This window comes from Amphibalanus amphitrite, unplaced genomic scaffold, assembly GCF_019059575.1.
Source record: "Amphibalanus amphitrite isolate SeventyFive unplaced genomic scaffold, NRLGWU_Aamphi_draft 001796F_arrow, whole genome shotgun sequence".
NCBI classification, from domain to species: domain Eukaryota; kingdom Metazoa; phylum Arthropoda; class Thecostraca; order Balanomorpha; family Balanidae; genus Amphibalanus; species Amphibalanus amphitrite.
In genome coordinates, this window is record NW_024883289.1 from 62,049 (window position 1) to 82,195 (window position 20,147).

General features: G+C 52.6%; 1 protein-coding gene across 1 annotated transcript in view; it reads left to right on the forward strand.

Annotated features, from left to right (window-relative positions):
* Positions 1-20,147, forward strand: part of LOC122375209 (heparan sulfate 2-O-sulfotransferase pipe-like) — a 46,033-nt gene that overhangs the window by 14,713 nt on the left and 11,173 nt on the right. The window contains exons 3-6 of the mRNA XM_043354466.1: positions 5,787-5,890; positions 11,577-11,765; positions 12,599-12,678; positions 19,437-19,593. Of these exons, the coding sequence (XP_043210401.1) occupies positions 5,787-5,890; positions 11,577-11,765; positions 12,599-12,678; positions 19,437-19,593 (530 nt within the window). The remainder of the gene's footprint in view (positions 1-5,786; positions 5,891-11,576; positions 11,766-12,598; positions 12,679-19,436; positions 19,594-20,147) is intronic.

Here is a 20,147-nt window from a genome sequence, read left to right on the forward strand (position 1 = left end):
ACGGTGAGGCTTGGGTTGGCGTTTTATTCACTCCTTATTATGCTGTATTGGCCCTCAAAGGTGATGAACAGCCTCGCGATTAGACGTTCAAAACAAGGGTGGACATGTAGGTAAACTCATCGACCTGTTACATCCGGTAGCTGCCTCGTAGCGAAAGGTAGCCTGTTCCAGTGATCGCGTCATATGTAGCTATAGCTTCGTCTGATCGGCGGCACTGCCGACGGGCCGTTATACACTCGTTGCCGCGCTCCTATTACCGTAGTGGGTGTGCGCTGTGACGTGGCAGTTGCCTGTTCGTCGAGCTCTATCGACAAACAGTGACAAACATCGTGACGGCCCATCGCCTCGCCACGCAGAGGTCAAGGAGCGCAGTTTGTGAACGGTGCGAGCGATTCGTCAAACAGCCGTTCATTGAATGATCGGGAATGTTGACTCACCAACGAGGTGATAGTTGTTAAAGCCAGTGCAATCGATTAGAGAAATTAGTATGCAGTGCATTATTGCATGGACGCTTCTGCTCTTTATTCGATGTGCTCCTTAGGTGTCGACTGGATCGATTAATAAGTATTTTATTGAAAAAGATAAGTGACAACGCAGCTCGAATCCATTGCATGCGCTATTACGCCGGCATGGCAATAATTCTTTACAATCCAAAGCAACCAGCCTTAGTAAGTAGGTACGAAAAGACGCATCTATAGCCCGCATATTGACCAATTGCCACAATACCTATCCCTGCTGTGTGGGTACATCGCATATGTTTAATGTGTTAGGTCAACTAAGTCCCTCGTGATTCGTCAGCCTAAGAGAATAGAGGGGGCCGTGGATGGCTGGTGTTTGAGGCGTGTTCGGAGAGCCTCGTGACGTGGAAGGCCGGCCGCAGGGTATTTGGGACATTCTGCCATGGATATAAATGTCATCCAATGTCCATTCTGAGGGCTGCTGGCTGTTTGATCATCCGATGGTAAATTTGGATTCAAGATTCTACAGGGCTCTTTCAGTCTGTTTATAAAATTTCAATCAGGACTGCGTTATGAGAGGATTAAGGGGACATATGTATGGACTGATCAAACAATCGACTGGTGACTGCGTGTGTTCAAGGGCCCAGAGGCGAAAGACTGGACAAAAAGTCTAACAAAACATTAGTTTTCGGCTCTTTGTTCCAAACAGGGCTGAATTGACACTATTGTTTCAGTTTTTAACACGGAAGTTATGTATCTACCAGCACACATGGAAGGGTCACAGCTGCTACCGACATCCCAGTCTGTGAGTCTGTGTTCCCGGAAGTCAGTCCCGCTGGGACAATGTCCTGTCCCACTGGACACTGGACGGGACAGGAGTGGGGCGGGGTGGGATTGGGCGCGGTCCTTCCGGTAGGGACGCCCTGTGAGCTCCTCTGTCGTTCCACCACAGCGGTATTCTATGGTTCCCCTCCCCTCCCGACACACACACACACGCACGCACCTCAGTCACGGGTGGGTGCTCCATGCTGGCGTTCCCCGCCCTCGAATGTCGAATGTTAACTGGTAACCGGTTGTTAAGCTATTTTGGTTTGACCGGCGACGGATGTGGTCATTTTTTTGTGGATTTTGTGGAAAAATAGCCAAGAAGCGCATGTTAAATCAGGCAGGCCGCTTTGGTTGTTATTCCTTTTTATGCTTGACCTTCGTCCTCGTGCATAATTAATTATGTTTGCCAGCTCCCTTCAAAATTACGTCGGTGCAAAGAGCTGAAATACATAATATTCTTATTCGGCTTTCAATTCAAAAATACCAATGGGGCATAGAGAACATGGTGTTGTATGTCGACCACCTGTCCACACATATCTAGGCTGCCTAGCTCTGCTGTAGAACACATCAGTGGCACCGTGCGTGTCTGCCGATCCCAAAGCCACCATCCCCGACTCTTTGTCAGCATGCCTTCCCCGTCCCCGCCCCTCACTGACCGCTCATTGATTTCACGGGTCAGTTCACGGGGCGCTGTCCACCAGTCGTGTCCCGGGGCCCTCAATGACGCCCGCGGCGCGGTGCCAGGCACCCCCGGCTCCGCACACCTCGGCCGTTCGAACGTGGCAGGTCAACGGAGCGCCCGAACACATCACGGGCGCAACGGCACCGGTGCAGGTCCTATTAGAGCCGGCAGTACCATGCTATAGGCCGCCAGTTCCGACTCGCCAAGTGCCGCTTTAAAGTTTTTGTTGTCATTGCTCTATTTCGATATGCTGGACTCCGAAATCACAATTTTAAACGATTTCCTTTTTTACCTCCAGTGAGTAATTAATCATTTCACTGATATCCACCCGTTGATGAAACGTCCTTACAGCTCAGTGTTCACTGTTCATTGCTACGTACATACGACATGACCTCCTTTCTATAGCAGTCCGGCGACCGGGCCTGTTGCTGTGTCTGTATAGTAACAGCTGCTTTCTGTATCAGTATGATAACCATCCAGTCGATGTTGTCCATGTTTCATGCCATTACATAAACGGGCCGACTGTGCAGCATTGTCAAACATCGGTAACCTGCATTTCCCTTTCTGAAGCGATAACAGTCCACCCATCCAGTGAAATGGCACATCTGATGAAGATCCTGGGGAGATCGGCTCCCGCTCACCATCTCCCTTTCTAAGTTAGCATGGTCCACTTGCATTGCTGTGACTGATTGTGAAAGACAGTAAAGCTATGGCAGGCCTTGTAAGTCACGATCGAAATCAGACTCAGGATGCATCCATCAGCTCGATGCACAAAGAAAAGAAAGGGAACCGAAGCCTGCGCATTCTCTTTTGGCCGGGAAAAACGGTGTACGATGTCACAGATATATATAGACGTTGCGATGAGATGCCTGATGCATGTTGCATGCAACACTGACGTGAAGCGGCACTTTGCCTTCTATCGTGAAACAGCTGTTGTTTATTTTATTGAGGTTGGTATAGACAGTGGCGGATCCAGCTCAGAGTTTTTTTTTGGGGGCGGGGGGGGGGGCAAACCATAACAATTTATCGATTCTTTCCATGCCTCGTCCATAGGCGTAATGTTAAAATTATGCCGTTTGGGAGGGGCAAATGCCCATTTTGCCCCCCCCCCCCTTGGATCCGCCACTGGGTATAGAAATACCAAATTAATCAAAATTCTTATGCTCAGACAAAAGCTAAACATTGTAATTAGGAAAGAATAGGCGCACTGTCACAAGATGCGTGTTCTCTTTCCACTGCGCGTTGAAGTCGCCTTGCAGTGCAGTGCTGACTATCTGGCTCGAGCCGTGGCACCTAGTGGTACTAGTTAACTAGTGCCACTACTGGCCTTGAGCTAGTACCACTACTAGCCTTGGGGGCTAGTACAATTACTGGGTATGGATTAGTAGGCAGTGGCTAGTTACCTTACCAGGCAGGGGCTATTATGACACCTAGTAGACGCACTACCCACGCTATTTACGTGCGTGTTGTCAAACTAGGTGGAGCACGGTGGTCGTATGCATACGAGGCACAGCCTTGTCGAACAAGCTTGTTACTCGGCAACTAGCCTAAAATTAGCCAAATTTACACGCTCCTGCAATGTTATTTTTGCGCTGAGAATTCCTCTACGAGGGGCTTGTAAGTTTTTTTTACAGTGTGTGCTTAGTTCCCTCGGTCGTTCCGCAGCCCCGTCGGGCAGACACACGGCCATGCGCTTCCCGTGCACGCTGGGAAAGACGTGCACCTAGTTCGGGTGGGCTACTCGCACCGCCCACCGTATGGGTCTCTGTGCCGTTATAAAGTGATTTTCACATCACTCTGAACCGTCATTGTCTAATGACCCGTGACGCTGCCTCCAGCCAGCGGCTTCCGGTCCACAGCTGATCATCAGTCGTCTTATCACGCACTTTCACCTCCGTGCGACTTAATGGTCACATCGTGCGAAATTTGGTTAGTCCCAATTGTTTAGCGGACCCTTCTAATTGTGCCCATTGGCCCGGCAAGACTGCCCGCCGCCCGTCCCGGTGACAGGCGACTCTATTGTCTGCGCAGTATCCATTGTACGGGCTGGAAATTACACACGGCTTGCCTCATGTGCTAGGTTTAGAGCAGCTGCTGTCCCTTGCAGCGGCCCACTCGTGTCGACACGTTCACTGGCAGGGGATAGCCTCACTGCGGTGTAGTTACTACTCGACGCTTCACTGACTGTGCCAACTGCCATCACTGTTTGATAGTTTACTGAAGGCATGCACCGTTGCTTCCCTCCAGGTCACGGACTGATGCTCATTTGTAATGTTGAAAATAAATGTGTATGTATGTATGTATGTATGTGACGTCAGGAGGTCACTGACGCTGACGTTACTGCTCGCCGGGTCACTGACGGTAGTGAGTGACGTCAGATGCTCGCTGGGTCACTGACGGTAGTGACGTCACTGTTCACCGGGTCACTGATGGTAGTGACGTCACCGTTCACCGGGTCACTGACGGTAGTGACGTCACCGTTCACCGGGTCACTGCCCCTCCAGTTGCGCCACGGTTGAATTCACCGGATGGGAGCTGTCTGTCTCCACGCATGCCTACTCACGATCTCATGATGAGCTCCGTTCCGGGCCAGTCAGTCGCTAGATGCCGAGCTCACATCTGCTCGATATGGCCCGTACCTTACCGCAAACGTTTAGCTCAACGACGCCGATAGTGGCCGTCGGAGTCACTCGGAGGAGGTGAATGATAAGCCGTTTCCCAGCACAGTGCGCTTCCATAACAACCCACAACTGTAGAGAAGCGGGATCTCTGAACCACCAGCTGGTGCTGTTCCGGGCCGGAGCGGGGGACTTTGGGAGTAGGTGGGTACAGGGGTGACACCTGCTTGTCTGGTGCTGTGTATCTTGCTGTAATATGTGTCACCCGGGACGGATAACACGTGCAATATGAGCGTCCAAAGGGTGTGGGCGATGTCGCCCCCGCTGCTAATAGGCCACCTCCGGCAACCTCTAATTAGGCGATACGAGACAATGTCCCCGGAAACGTTTACCCACCGGCCCACTCTCAACACTGCGACTCCGCCTACGGTTGTAATATGCAGCGGAGAAACACCGTAGAGCGGGACTCCATGGATGCTTACAAATATAGGCATTATTATTGCACAAAACTATTGCAATGTTGGATGTATAGTATGTTGTGAATTAGCAATATCCCCAACGACCGACCGAATGGATGAACGAATGAATGAATGAATTAATGAATGAATGAATGAATGAATGAATGAATAAATGAAAGAATAAATGGAAATTGATATGAAGGCAGGCAGGAAGGTATGCATGAAATAATTTCTTGCCATGATATGGTAACGATGGGCGATGGCAGGTTGAAACTGCACCGTGTCATCGAGCGAACGTTATTCTTAGTGACTTAGTGACATTTTGGCATTATTGTGATTGTCGACTGCCGGCGAATCAAGCTAGAGCTATTTAAATATGAAAGTAGCACTGCTACTGTAGCAGGGAAGTTACTGCATGAGAGGCTCAAGGGCAAGGGCCACTGACTATGATCATAATAGACACCATTCGATCCCTATGACCAGTCCGAGGGTCTCACAGATGGAGTTTGCCTATTACCATCGTTCCCTGAACCGTTTAACAGACGCGAGCCCTAGCCATTAGCTGGAAAGACCGGCTATGGGTCGTTCATTCACAAAGACGAGCGGAAGCTGTGATGACCACTTGGCGTTGACTGACAATGACTGGAAATCATCTCCTGCCGGAGACTGCTCGCCCTGCAGTGTCTGTTGCCCCTCCCCGTGCCGCTCTGTCTGACCCCTCCCCCCTCTGTCCGCCCTGCAGGTCAGTCGCGGGACCACCGGAGCCCGCTGGCGCTGCGTGCCGACGCCAGCTCGGCTAGCGGCGGCGGCGGCGTGCGCTACAAGTTCCAGCAGACAGCGCCACAGGTGGGTGTCGCCGCCGACATGTGACACGTCGTGACACGATATCGTGTGACGGGACACGGACGGAGGTGCTGCCGCGAGTCGAGACCGTTGTGGCGGCGCGCAGAGGCGCGGCGCGGCGCGTCTGACCGTGTTCAAGTTCGGTCTCACCGGGCGCCGGTGGACGGGTAACGGTCCGAACGAACACACCCTCAGCTGGCTGAAGACGGCGGGTGATCCGGAACGGACGCTGAACTGGGACGGTGGACACGGTGACACGGGTGTTGGTGACACGCGAATGGATGACACAGTGTCACACAGACTGACACACCCACCGGGAGCCCCCGGTGTCTCGCAGAGAATGGCACTCCCAGTACTCACTGGGGACAGAGTGTCACTGAAGCACAGACTGACACGCCCACTGGGAGCCCCAGTGTCACGCACTCCCAATGACACCGACTGGCCGAGTGGGTGCCAGGGTGACACGCCGATTGGCGCTGCCGGCCGAGCCTGGCGGCGCCAGGGGCTTTCAGAGCCCGATCGAGCGCCGGCGACAGTCGGCCGGCAGCCGCGACGGCCGTCTTTCCTCGTTTGATGGGTGGATAGTTTACCGAGCACGCGAGCCTGGAACGTTCGTGGTGCGGTGCCCGGCGTCAGTCAGCTGGGCATATGGTAGAGACCGTTCGGGATTGGTGGATGCTTCCAAGGTTACACCGGTCTCCTGAACGCTTTATACATCGTCTGTCAAGTGAACGCCGAGTACAAACTGCAAAAGCCCAGTCCATGTCAGTCATTCACAGGTAGTACTTTGTGACAAATCCACCTACATTATACGGTATTTTGGAATGCATGGCGCGAACGTCCATTCGGTAATGATAATATTCCCAAGTCAACAACCTCACGCCAGCTGCCAGCCTAAATTGCTTAATTTGCCTTCAGTTCACCTTTGTTATGCCGGTTATTACAACAAATTGTCATTGTCTAGTGTTTGTACAATGGGTTCTTTGTCACGTTTAAATGCAATTCAATGGCAATTGGTACATAATTGTTCTGGCCATTTTTGTTTTCAAAAACGGCTAGTGTTCGGCATTTAACGCTTAGAAGCCAAACATTGAATATCTTGCTAAGGCTGCAGGTTGCAAAGTTGACAAACAATATGCTCATTACAGCTATGTTAGGAACAAACGCCCAATATTCGGCTACATGTTTTTGCCAAGTGGCAACTCCAGAAATAAGACCGTTACTGCCCGGCCATGGGCCATGTCCTTTGCCGCACAAAGGAACAATAGCGTTACCCGGACGAGCGACGCCTGGTCGTGGCGGTCGGCGGACAATGATAAGTCCTCCAAACTAAGGCACAAGTCCCGTGCTCGCGGACCAGCGAACCAGCGAGTCCGATGGCACACCGTGCTACCCTTTTACAGCACCGGGCTTCTCCACAATTTTTCAGTTGTGTTCCGCTTGCCTGACCGGTGCACGGTTGCACGCAATGCTCGGTGAGGCAGCGCCCGGCGGCGCGGCGGCGCTCGTGGAGACGGGCATGCCGCCGTAACGGTGCGGGTGACGCGCCCGTGACCCGGCCGCGTGACGCCGCTAACCGGGTCACGCACGCCGACCCGCTCTGGCTGGGGGAGCTTTACCGGCGGTAACCGGCCGACGCCGTGACGGTAGCAGCCATTAGTCGAGCCACGGCCACGGCCCGAGTCTGGTGCGGACAGGCCGAACGGCCACCATTGCTCGCCGTCCGTACCACCGCGACCGGGCCGCCGTCCACCGTCTGTTCCACTCCACCGGCAGCCGCCGTCCACCGTCGGTTCCACTCCACCGTCCGCCGCCGTCCACCGTCCGCTCGTCCACGGCCTCTGCTCACAGAGGCGATCAGCCGCCACCGTTCCACCTAAGTCGCAGGTCACTGCTGATTTGGTCGCCGTGTCTTTCCGTCCACCATGCACCGCCGCCGCCGCCGCCGCCGCAGCGTCAATGGACGGATGACCCACATCGGGCGCCGGCGTTCGGCTGACCGTGGCTCGCTGGTTCCGGCGGCTCGGCGGCTCCGGCGGCTCCCGCAGCTCCGGCGGAGTGTCTGTGGCCGCTGCGGTCCTCCAGGGTCTCCCGGAGACAGAGCCGCCACGGTAACCGGGCTGGCGATGACGGCGGTGGCGGCTCCCACGTCTGCTCCCACGGTGTGGGCTATTTGTTGGACACGTGTGGATCGACGAAACGGCCGACTGTACAACGGTGGTGCTCGCTACTGCAGGGCTCGAAGGCTTGAAATGAATCCCGGCTCGGCTGGGTCGAGGTTGAGCTGCAACCCATTTCTTGTTGAACAGAATCCATTTGATAAATCAATGTATTATTTAAATGGGTACCAAGCAAACTACCTACCCAATTGAAAACAATCAAGCAGCACACATTGGCACAAATGATAAGTACGTACAAATAGTACATTACTCAATGCAATCACTATGCTGAACCTACTGATAAGCATCGACGGCAGACATGCATGACAAGTGTGCGCTTTGCATGGCACACGCAAGTCATGACGCGAGTCACGAGGCTCCTGTGTAATTATATGATGGCGTGTGATTCGGATGTCGCATATAATTTAAGATAGACTCCAGCAGTCGTTCTACGGGCTTCTGTAAAGTCTGTTTCATCCTGTCGCTTCTGACTGCAGTATTCACACCCAAGTCACCACTAAAGTTCGGCTGTTCTGGTCTCACCAAGCAGGCACTCGCCGCCGGGTCACAGCCCTCCCCGCCCCCGCGCGTGTGAGGTGTGCCCTGACCTCTGAGGCGCCGCGCTGGCACGTCGCTGACCGAGCCCGACCGCGCGCCGCGCCGGCCGAGCGAGGTGTCCGCGCAGTGAACGGGAGCGTCAGCGCCGCGGAGGCCGCGTTAGCACCGCGATAAGAGGAGAAATCGTGAGACATTGCCGCGCCAGGCGAGCCAAATCACGCCGTGGAAGAGCCCAGACTTGGAGGGCTGACCGTGACGAACAGCTCGGTGTCACGGAAGTGCCCAGAAGGTACCCATGTGTGATGATGTTAGCTTTTTTAGACTACCAAGTCCTACTTGCGCGGGCCCTGGAGCATGACGAGTAAGGTGTAATTAACCGCACGCTCACACCTCAAACACCATCATCCGCAAACTGGCGCGTCACGGCCCACGTGCTCCGTTTGGTTGTCATTTGTCGCTGCAGTGCCGGGTGAGATGACGTACCGGACCGTCAGATTAGCTGTCTGACGAACGGTGCCGGCCAGCCGCCGGCCCAGATCTGCCGTTAGACAGATGACTGAGCGATGGTGCTACCGGTGGGGCGGACAGTGGGAGACCCGCCCACTGACAGTCACACAGGCATGTGACAGACGTGAGCGGCTGTGACAGAGACGGTCGGACAGTCGGAGACCCGCCCACGTTAACGACATGTGCGACTGTGACAGTACCGTCACGGACCCCGCCCACCGAACAGCCCCGCCCATTGACCGTCACAACCTCGCCAACTGATCGTCACACACAGCCCCGCCCAAGATTACTTTACTACTCGCCCCGCCCACTGCTCCTCTTTGCTGCCTGTTTCTGTCTAGTGACCGATCGTCTGCCGCGAGCAATCGGTTCCTGTCGGTAGCAGGCCAACCGGGCTTCTTGGCTGCTACACTCACTATCACGGCCATGGGCTAGGTCAGGCCGATGGATGCAGTCCATAATTTTCTTCTCCCCTCCTCTCCTCTCCTCTCCTCTCCTCCCTTTCCTCTCCTCTCCTCTCCTCTCCTCTCTCCTCTCCTCTCCTCCCCTCTCCTACTCTCTCCAGAGTTTCGTCTCGGGCCGTCAGACAGTCACACCTCGTGTCACGTGACCAGTCACGGTGACGTCACGAGTCGTCCGGACGACAGTGACCGTAACACTTCTGTTCGGTCGGAGCCGAGACACATACGGTAGGTAACGGAGGAGACAAAAAACATAGTTCAGGGGAGACAAAAAACCTGGCACGGGGGAGATGAAGCCGGGTCGAGGAGACGGACACGGCGCAAGAAAGATTGAGACGGCGCGGATGAGAGTCAACAAACGATGCAAAGAAGATGGGAACGTCACGGAGGAGACAGTGACAACACAAAGAAGACGGAGACGGCGTCAGCGTCGGTGAGACGGAGACGGAACGTCAAGTGCCGCACAGCATGATGATGATGATGCAGTTATGAGTACAAGTACAAGTACATGAGTACAGTGTACAAGTTACAACTGATACCATGCATCGAAATTGGTTTCTTATTAATTAGACGGTGAATGCTCGGCCCACCTCACCGCCGCCGCAGTGCACTCGTAGTCGCAGCTAATTGGCGTTCTGCGTATCTGCGACTGTTCTTTCGTGTCTAGAAAACCCATTTATCGATGAAGAGCCACCTCTGCAGAGTGGGGGGAATTTCTCTGCGATTGGGGTTTCATCTTCGCTCGGTCACACCTGTTCAATAGCAGCTGTGAGCCGTCGTCCGCGCAGTCGGTCAGCCACTCACGGGCCTTTTTCTCCAGCTTTCTTGGTAGTGGAGATTCACGGTGCGAAGCTTTCTTCTCTGAGGTTGTTGTACTCTTACAGACCGACTGTTCAGTGTTCCCGGATGAGATCTCCGTGACATTGAGCCTGTTTGCGCGAAGACTTGGTATTTTTTTCTTTATTGCCATGAGTAGGTAAGAATGGTGTGGTATGAATATTAAACATGCGATCGAGAAACCGACCGTCTGTCATGAGGGACTGGACAGTGGAAAGGCAGGCTTGTTTTCTTTCATAATTCCTCCATATTGCAAACAATGAAACACGCGCATAACTGAAGCCAATGAAGGCAACTAACGTTCATAACTGAAAAGGTAACGCAAGCATGGTCCTAACTGTATGTCAGGACCCCTTCCTGACCCGTAACACCGAAGGACCTGTCCCTTTTCTTGTCCTCAGTTCGGTTTCTCCGCCTTTACCCCAGCGTAGGTGCTGACTGCGTATTCCAGGAATGTCTAGACGGTCGGCGCGGCACAGGTGAAAGCGGCGTCTCCTGTGCGCTGCAGACGGTCCGTCCCCAATACAGCCCTCATGGGAGATGACTCAGACTCAGACGGTCCGCCCTCACTTCAGCTCTGGGGATGTGACCCAGACTCAGACCACCCGTCCCCGATACGATCCCCATGGGAGATGACCATGGTGTGAATGAACTCCCAGGCGTTCCATGTGAGATGACCGGTACCAAACTCTCAGACCCCATTACGACCCCCTAAAAGATGGCAACGTCTTTGAACACAATTCTTACTTCTTAGTTCTTAGACTTGTGTTCACCTATTCTACTCATTTTCTTGCTGTGATAAATGCCCCATTTGCTGATTTTGGCTTGGCCTCACCTTTAACCGCCGTTTCAATATTTGTTGACATCTTGTGTTCCACTTACGTGTGGTGTCCCCTCTCCATCGTTAACGTGTCTATCGGAACTATCTGTTAACTTATCGACAATTAAGAGCTGCTCCGACTGCCGTAGTACCCACTGAATGTTATCCTGCGCCATATTCGTTCAGTTACTTAAAGTCAATTGAATGTCTCTGTTACACAATAATCTGGGTTACCAGTCTAACATCTATGTGATATCTCTCCGACCGTTAGTTTGTCCTCTATTCTGCATGTACTGTCGGGTCTCTCTTCACCGTCAGACTTAATCTATGTTTCTCTGTTCCGCCAGTTTCACTTCGGTCAGCTGAACATCACGGGTAACGCCGGCAAGGAGACGCTCTTCTTCAACCGGGTGCCCAAGGTGGGCTCCCAGAGCACGATGCAGCTGCTGAAGCGGCTCTCGTACCGCAACCGCTTCAACTTCCACAAGGACCACCCGCAGAAGGTGGAGCTCATCAACCTCAACCCGCCGCAGGAGGTGAGCACGGGGAGAGAGGTGCGACCTCGGCAGGACCGCTGAGCAGAGTTAACGTAATTACGTTTTACACGGTTCTGCTCTATGCAGCCTGTTAATTGGTGTCTCGCAGTTAAGTTAGGAAAGTTGCGTGTGCGACATCGTATTCTTGTGTTTCGTTGACTAAAATAGCTTTGTGAAAATTTCAGACTACCTGCAGCAAGGACATAAAGTGTAGCTGACCATTGGCCATTGATCAGTGACTCGAGAGGCGTTATGTATGTGACAGAGCCGTGGGGCGGTGAAACACACACTGAAACTGCCCTGCACGCTGTCCTCCGGGCTCCATCCATTCAACCCGCACAGCGTGTGGCGCGACGTATGTTGACCTCTGAGCGGCCTCACCGCCACTCGCGGCCCCACCGCCACTCTGCACACACGCAGCGTCCCACCGGCCACCACCCGCAGAAGTAGGACATAACTGCATAGTTTCGGCAGGGGCTGGGCACGGGGCAGTGCAGGCTGTCAGCGCATGTATAAATGATGCGTGTGATGGCTCGAGAGACTGGGAGAAGACCGTTCACTGATCGAGATGTCATCTGATCATTTTTAGAGTAGGTATAGGGCGTAAAAAGCACGATTGCATATGATAACCAGCGCAGCTTTCTCGATTTTCTTTTTGGACAAAAAAGATGCACAAACGGTCGTCTCCCGATCGCCTGATCGCACCAAACACATGACTGGTGACTAGACGAGACGCCCGGGAGAAAGTCTCCGTAACTGCGACAGATAGAGGAAACTGGGTCACCAATTAGTGCGGTCACTGACACTTCCCTGTGTCTCTTCTCTCTCCGCAGAAGCGGCTCTGCTCGCTCATCAACATCTTCCGGCCGCCGGCAGTCTACGTCAAGCACGTCTGCTTCCTCGACTTCGTCAAGTAAGTCCTTCCGAAAAATCGGCCCTCAGTCTCGGGGAGAGATCGACTCCGTCATTGTGTTGTGTGTGAATACGCCGCGCCACAGCCGTCGCTGTTGGCATGCTGGCTCTTAATTTACGCGTATGCAGTAGGTAATATGTGTCGTGCTTCCTGTCCATCGATGTAACTACTTCAAGTGCGCCGAAACCGCAGCACGATGAATGAGGTGCGCAAGGTGTCGCTGCAAAGATAGTGACTGACAACACCATACATTCTTGGTGAGAAGCTGCTTTATTTTCCGGTGACGCTCGCACACTGCGAGTTCCACGCCGCCAATTCACGTAATTCCGGTCTTCTCAGGGCTGTGAATCAGTTAGATTAGAAAATCGAGCGGCCTAAATCACTTTCTGCGGGGGCGCTGGAGCGTTTCACTGAGCCAAACCGTGCAGCGTCTGCCTGAAAAGGTGAATGGCTTTTTGAACGGTCACGCTGATGGGTTTCGCTCCCTATGTGGACGGCCAAATGTCGTGACTCGTGGCAGCTCTGTCGTCTCGGCTCGTCGCCGCGCTGGGAGAGGGTGGGCATGGCCCGTGTGAAGTGACGGTTTCCCGGAGCCTTTCTGTGGAGTCCACTGACGCCGCGGTATGGGATGAGAAACCGACTGCGGTCACTGGGGCAGGCGCCTGTCGGGGGCCGGGAGTGGTTTAGAGCGGCGCGGTCTCGGAGACATTGCACCGTCCGCTGATCGGCTACGACAGCTGGAGGCTTGGCAGTGGACAGTGGATCCTGTCACACTGTCACAGCCGACTTCAGCATACCTTCATCGGCCCGACAGCTATACTAGACAGCAGCTCTGCCCGCTCCGTTCGTACTCGGTACCAGGCCACTGCACTCTCCCCATGCTGTCTGTGCCAGACAGCTGTTGGCTGCAATGCACCCTCTCTGTCCGTACAAGCTAGCTCTCTCGTTCGCTCTGTCTGAGACTGATCGCGATTAGCCACCAGGCATCAGGGACCAGGGCGATGATTCGAGACAAGCGTGCCACGTCTCCCGCTCCCCACTCATCGTCTCTGCCGAGCCGGCGACACTGCAGCACTCCTGGCCGCCGGTTACTGAGGTGTCCCGTCGCGCTGACTGACCGACAGTTGACCCAGCTGCTGTATAGTCGACTACAGAATGATGTTCCACTCCTCAGAAGCTATCAGTTGACCGGAGCGCTAAGTTGTGCCGTTTATCACGCAATTAATCGTGTCGATTGTGAGCATTGGGACAGAGCTATGTGAACTCAGCCCGTGTGATGCGGCACAGCCTACCACTACAGGCAAATAATTGCCTGTGAAAAGTGGAACATCATTCTGTAGTCGACTATACATAGCAGGGGTGGCGTGCGCCGGCTGACCCGCAGCGCATCCGACCCAGCCACCGTGCCAGGGGTCGCGCGTGGTATGCTAATCGGAGCCCAGTGCAGTCGTGTGAACGGAATACATTGGTCCGGTCGGCAGCATAGACGGGTCACTGAACTTGACCTCCATCGTGCGTCTGTCACGGCGACTCCTGGGACGCGCACGGCCCGGGGGCAATGCAGCCGATGAACCATAGCGCGGGCATGGCGTCTGCCTCAGTTCGTGAGCTCGTAAACTCAACTGATGACAATGCCTAATTGAGGCGCTGCCGCCTCATCAGCGTATGTGGTAATGCTTGACCTCTGGCAACATGCCAGGCTGACGATGCATAACTAGGGCTTCGTGCAGTGCATAATGCGATTGCGTCCAACCCGGCATGCACAAAGTCTGGTTCAAGGCGTGGTTGTTGACTTATTTGTCAGTGCTGCAGATGTTGGTCTCAGACTCACAGAGCATATCAGACCCACCGCACCAGTCGCGCCTAAATGTCCCGGATTTGAGCCAGAATCTGCCGATGGTTTGTGAACCGCTTCTAAATTATGCCTCAGCAAGTTTACAATCGATTAAAAATACCGAAATTACTCGGCGCCGTCATGGTTTCTTTACTGCCTCAAATATTTTGTCTCGTGCTCTTGCGCCGCTTCTTATGTCCGTGTTAAATCGATCGGTTTGACATGTTTATCAGACACACAGTAGCTGCTGAGGCAAACAGCGCTATCGTGGGTACATACCTGCGGGGGCGGGATTAACGCCGCCCGATTGTGCGTCGGGGATGGATTCAGGTGTGACCTTCGAGCCGGGGTCGGAGGTAACTACTCTCCGAACGCTGACCCGGCGTGAGTGAGGAGTTCGCGATGGTTACAGTTTATCGCCTGGATGACAAGGATCCCGCACACATCTGTCTTTGTGATGGATGCGGTTCTGCTGCACAGTACCGCGTCGTGGTTTGCCCGCCGTGGACCGGCAAAACAGGAGACAAACCACGAGAGGTGAATAATGGCTAGGTGAAAATCGGAGTGAATTGTCGTCTCTCGCACGATATCTATCGTCAGTCGCCTGTTTTGTGCAGACTTTCGCGGGTCATTCCCGCTGCCGGTTCTTTCGTGGTCGGGATACAGCATTTGGCGGTCACAGATTCGCCTCTTGCAAGTAGGTATATGCCGTACAAAAGATGTTCACTGATCAGTGGTTCGGGTGACTGTGCGACCAGGTGGCTGTGAGCTCAGGTGACTGTGACTTTGAGTGAGTACTGACTGACTACTGTGAGCTCAGTGTGTCGGGCCCTGATTAATGAACGACCATTGATAAATCGATGGCCTATCAGCTGGTCAGCCGGTGGCTCGGGGAGTGCCCTCGGGGCAGACCCATATATGGCCTTGGGGCAGACCCTATATATGCCCTCGGGCAGACCCTATATATGCCCTCGGGGCAGACCAGCGGCAGAGGCGATGCTAATGCGAATGCGAAAACCAAACAAAGGAGAATACGAGGACGCAATTATTTCACTGAGTTACAAGCACGGGCTGTATAGCTACCTTTTTTATTGCGGTGAAGGTGTTCGAAATCGGTGGGTAATATTAACAATAGCATTCATGAATGTATATAGGTACAAAACCATGTGTTATATTTTCCCATGTGCGAAAGCATTATATTTCAACTTTTTGCACTTTAAATAGAATATGCCTAGTGTAAGAGTGAGGTGAATTATTTGAATATAAGTACCACGGCACTAACTACTATGTTTGAAGATTGTGTGGCATTTTTTGACCTCGTTAAACACAATGGAAACTGTCTTTAGAGCCTTGCATTGCTAAAAAGATGTAGGATAATTGATCTGTCTTTCCTTTCCTGTCTGGCAAATGTTATGCATGGAAGGGCAGGAAAATACGGTCACTCCCATCATTTATAGCCAGACAGCCGTTAACTAGGCGTCAAGTTTGTTTGTAAAACACGGCTCTTGTTACTGAGACCAATGTCTGAGAGTCGGGGTTCGGAATGGTAACGGACGTCTGCCCGCTGCCAAGCCGCCAGTGCCCGGGAGTAGCTCACGTGCAAGTCCACTTATTCCGTGCTCCCATACCATGAATGGACGTGGATGGTCAGGAAAGGTCCAAATGTTACAGGAGAGGGCAGTCGGGTCGGGACCTCGCTGTCAATCACTTCTGAATTACTCCGCAGGCTGAGAGCCCTAATGTACTGCTGAAAATACCGCGTGTCGTCTGAGTGACGCGGCGGTCGGCGGTGCTGGCTGTTGACCGACCCCTGCGCACGGTCGGTAATGCTCCCTCTCACCGGTGATTATCACGTAAGCTCCAACCTCCCAGACGGGCGCTGTCAGTGTAGAAATGGGCAGCTGAGCAAGTCGCTCGAGTGATTCGGAGAAGCCAGTCGAGTCCCTCGGTCGGTGAGGCTGCCAGGGTTATATCCTAGGGTGTGATAAAAGTACGGGTTCTATCTTGGGCGGAGTTAGAGCTACTCAAATGGTTGCTGGAAACTATTTGAGTGACCCGCAATCTCTGGGCTTCGCGCTCCACCCACGCGGCCTCCCACCACTTCCAGTTGCGTTTGTCCCGGCTAACTCCAACTTGTCGCGGAGGGTCTCTCAAAAGTTTGAGTGTAGTCCGTTTCGGAGGTAGAGCGGTTTACTTACTGCTACGTTCAGTTAGAATGTGCGACCATTAGTAGTTACTACCAGTGACCTCGGGGGTGGAAGTATAAGAATAGCCTGTGACATTTGAGGTAGGGGAGAGTGGGGCAAAGCGGCCACCCGGGGCAAAGCGGCCACCCATCGTTTTAGCCCTTCGTAGCTGGCGTCAGTTCCAATTTATGATTTCCAATTATACTTCTCTTCACGGTCGTTCGAATGAGCTAGACCGGGGTTTCAGGCCCATCACCATTGTTCTGTGAAACACGGAAAAGCATTTCTTGCCATGTTACCAACTATGTTTACAATTTTCAAATGTTATGTTATTCCATAACCGTTTGGAATTTTTTATAAGCGTTCTTGTCCATGCATTGCATGGTTATCGTACATGCATTCTACCAATTTTAATGTTTTTTACCCCACTAAAAGCTAAGCTGGAATATTTTTGTCTCGGACGGTATGCGCGGGGCAAAGTGGCCGGGGCAAAGTGGCCACCCCCCTATTGGCCATAAATTGTTTCCATCTGGATAAAAAACATTATTTATATTCAAATGTGTCGTCATGCATTCATCTTGGCCTCTTTTCAGTTGCATGAGTTACCAAATAATGCAATTAAATGTTTTTTCATGAAAATCCTTTCTTTGTTTACCTACAGGTGGAAGATAATAACGTAAACATCCATCCTCGCTTAAACCTTGTCACCATCAAATACCCTAGTCGTACATGAGGCAACTATGTTGTTTCTCATATCGGGACTTGAGAAGACGCCGGTGGCCGCTTTGCCCCAGGGTATGGGGCAAAGTGGCCAATATGCATAGGTTTAAAGTTTTGTCGATATCTTTTATATGTGAACGCCTTTGGAAATAAAACGCAGTTGAAATGAAAGGCAACTTAATAGGGATCACATTGGTATAGAAAGAATCTTTCCAAGTTTAAAAATCAAGCGTTGGCATCGTGAGAAGCGTTAGGGTGGCCGCTTTGCCCCACTCTCCCCTATGTGACATTTGAGCTAGTACAACTAATAGCTGCATCTCCCGGGCTGCCGAACAACAATGCAGTTTATTTTCTAATATCATATGACTTTAGCCAAAGCATTGGCTTTGACCCTTGACGGTAGTTATAAGAAAGCAAACTCTGTAACCAACTTATCAGTTGTTGCCAACTTCTTTTGATGTTTGGGTAGGTATCCCTTATCGCGCCGTACTCGCGAGTAACGTTCATTAAACATTCCTCATTCATTTTTTAGCTGGTGTTATCAGGTAGGCAGTCGATGTTGTGCGCTGCTGGACAAGTTGCGAGTTAGTTGGTGAACGAGAGCCAGTTTTTCTTGGAAAGCATGGAAGGAAATGGAGAGCCAGCAAAGCATTCTTACCACAGAGCGGAGGAAAGGGCTGTGGCGTTATAAAATAATCCCTGAGAAAATTCCATCACGTATCACTCTATTGTCGACAGTGGTAATAAAACGGCGTGATTCCCGGAGCTGACCGTGGGCTCAATGTGACGCACCAGAGCCACTTCCCGGCGCAGTAGAGCGGCGGAAAGTGGCGCATATGCGGCGAACGGCGCGCTGTCCGTCTGTCGGGCTCTGGGTCACGTTGAGTCAGCACTTTAGCGCCACACTGAGTCAGGTCAGAGTCAACAGACTGCCTTTTATGACAGACCTGCCGCACGTCTCGATACTTTCTCCAGCGATAAGATGGCATGCCTAAGGCGCATAGAAATTAAAAGGTGCCAACGTCAAAATCATATGCGATAGTTGGCTCGCCACTCAGCCGAAGACAATTTTTACATTTGATTCGAGTCTCTATAATCGAGAATGCAAAAAAAAAAACAGCATGCGTCTGATGGACCTGACGACCAGGAAGCAACAGCTTCTACGAGTAATGGCAGCAAAAACAACCCGTCTGGCCTCGGACTGGCCTGAGCAATTACAGACTGGACATAAATGTGTGAGAACTGTGATACGACGATACGTGCCGCGCGTGGTCTGTCGGCTATATCGTACATCGGTGTCGAGTTCGACTATTACCTGCTGCGCCCGAGTCGTGAGTGCCGTGAGTGTCTGCTGTACCGCGAGTACAGTGTGTGGCCCCGCCTGCCGCGACACAGTCGTGACCGCGGGTGGGACTACCGGCCGCGCTTCCGGCCTGCCCGTACCGACGACCGTGTGCAGGAAAACTGCCCTATCAACAGGAAATCGAAACGCGTCTGATATTATTCAGAAACTCGTAACGCCAGCGCGGCTGTGTAACATGGCGTAACCAAGTATTTAAGCTGCGTAGTTCTCACTCAATTAACTCTTCGAGGACAATAATAAGGAAATCCCTTTGAAACATGGGTTTAACGATTTTTCGTCCAAAAAAATGTCCGTGTTGAACTGTCGGAAACGGGCAGGGGGGATAAATATCAATTGATTGCGCAGTGTGACCTTATATTTGAAAATGTCACGATGCTGAATTTTTCACACCGTGTGTGCCAATAAAATAAAACGAGTCACACTCTGGAGAACATCTGACCACGTCTGATCTGACCAGCAGAGCTTCCTGTGGGCTGTGGCCTCCCGTTAACCCATCTGTTCACTGTGCACTGTGCAGTGGATGGACGGTGCCGTGAGACTAGCCTAGCCGCCCGTCGTCCCCGTCTGTCAGCTGACTGCACGTCGTCCCCGACTGTCTACTGTGTCCGCCCGCTGACCCCGTCTGTGACCGCCCGTCGCCCTCGTCTGTCCCCAGGTACGGGTACGACCCGCCCATCTACTTCAACATGGTGCGGGACCCGGTGGAGCGCATCATCTCCTGGTATTACTACGTGCGCGCGCCCTGGTACTTCGTCGAGCGCAAACGGGCGTTCCCTGAGCTGGAGCTGCCCGACCCCAACTGGCTGAAAAAGGTACGGGCTGAAACAGAGTGGAACAGACTAAAAGGGTACGGACTGACGGACTGAAACTGACAGAAAAGGGTAGGCACGGACTGACGGATCCCAACTGGCTGAAAAGGGCACGGGCTGAAACACAGTGGAATAGTCTAAAAGGGTACGGAAAGACTGAAACTGACCAAAAAGGTGGGCACGGACTGACGGACCCCGACTGACAGAAATAGGTGCGGACTGGCGGCTGGTCGGTCAGTTAAATGACTCCGGCGGAAGCTCAGCTTCTGACTCCTGAATCAGCATTGTCGAGAGCTAAGGCGAGGACGACCGTAAGAAATGGTTGTGCAAAATGGTGTTATTTCAAAAAGCTAATTAACGTCGTGTGAATGATGTGTAAAGCTTTTTATCGCTCAGTTTCACACGGTAATATGCTCGATGTCTGTTTTCCTCGGTAATTTTCCAATATCGTCTCCAAAGTGACATGCATCCATACATGCAGCCAGAGGTGAAAAAATGTGTCAACTCTCCAACCGGTGTTGGAGACAGAGCCAATCCAATAAAGGAAGGTCGTCGGA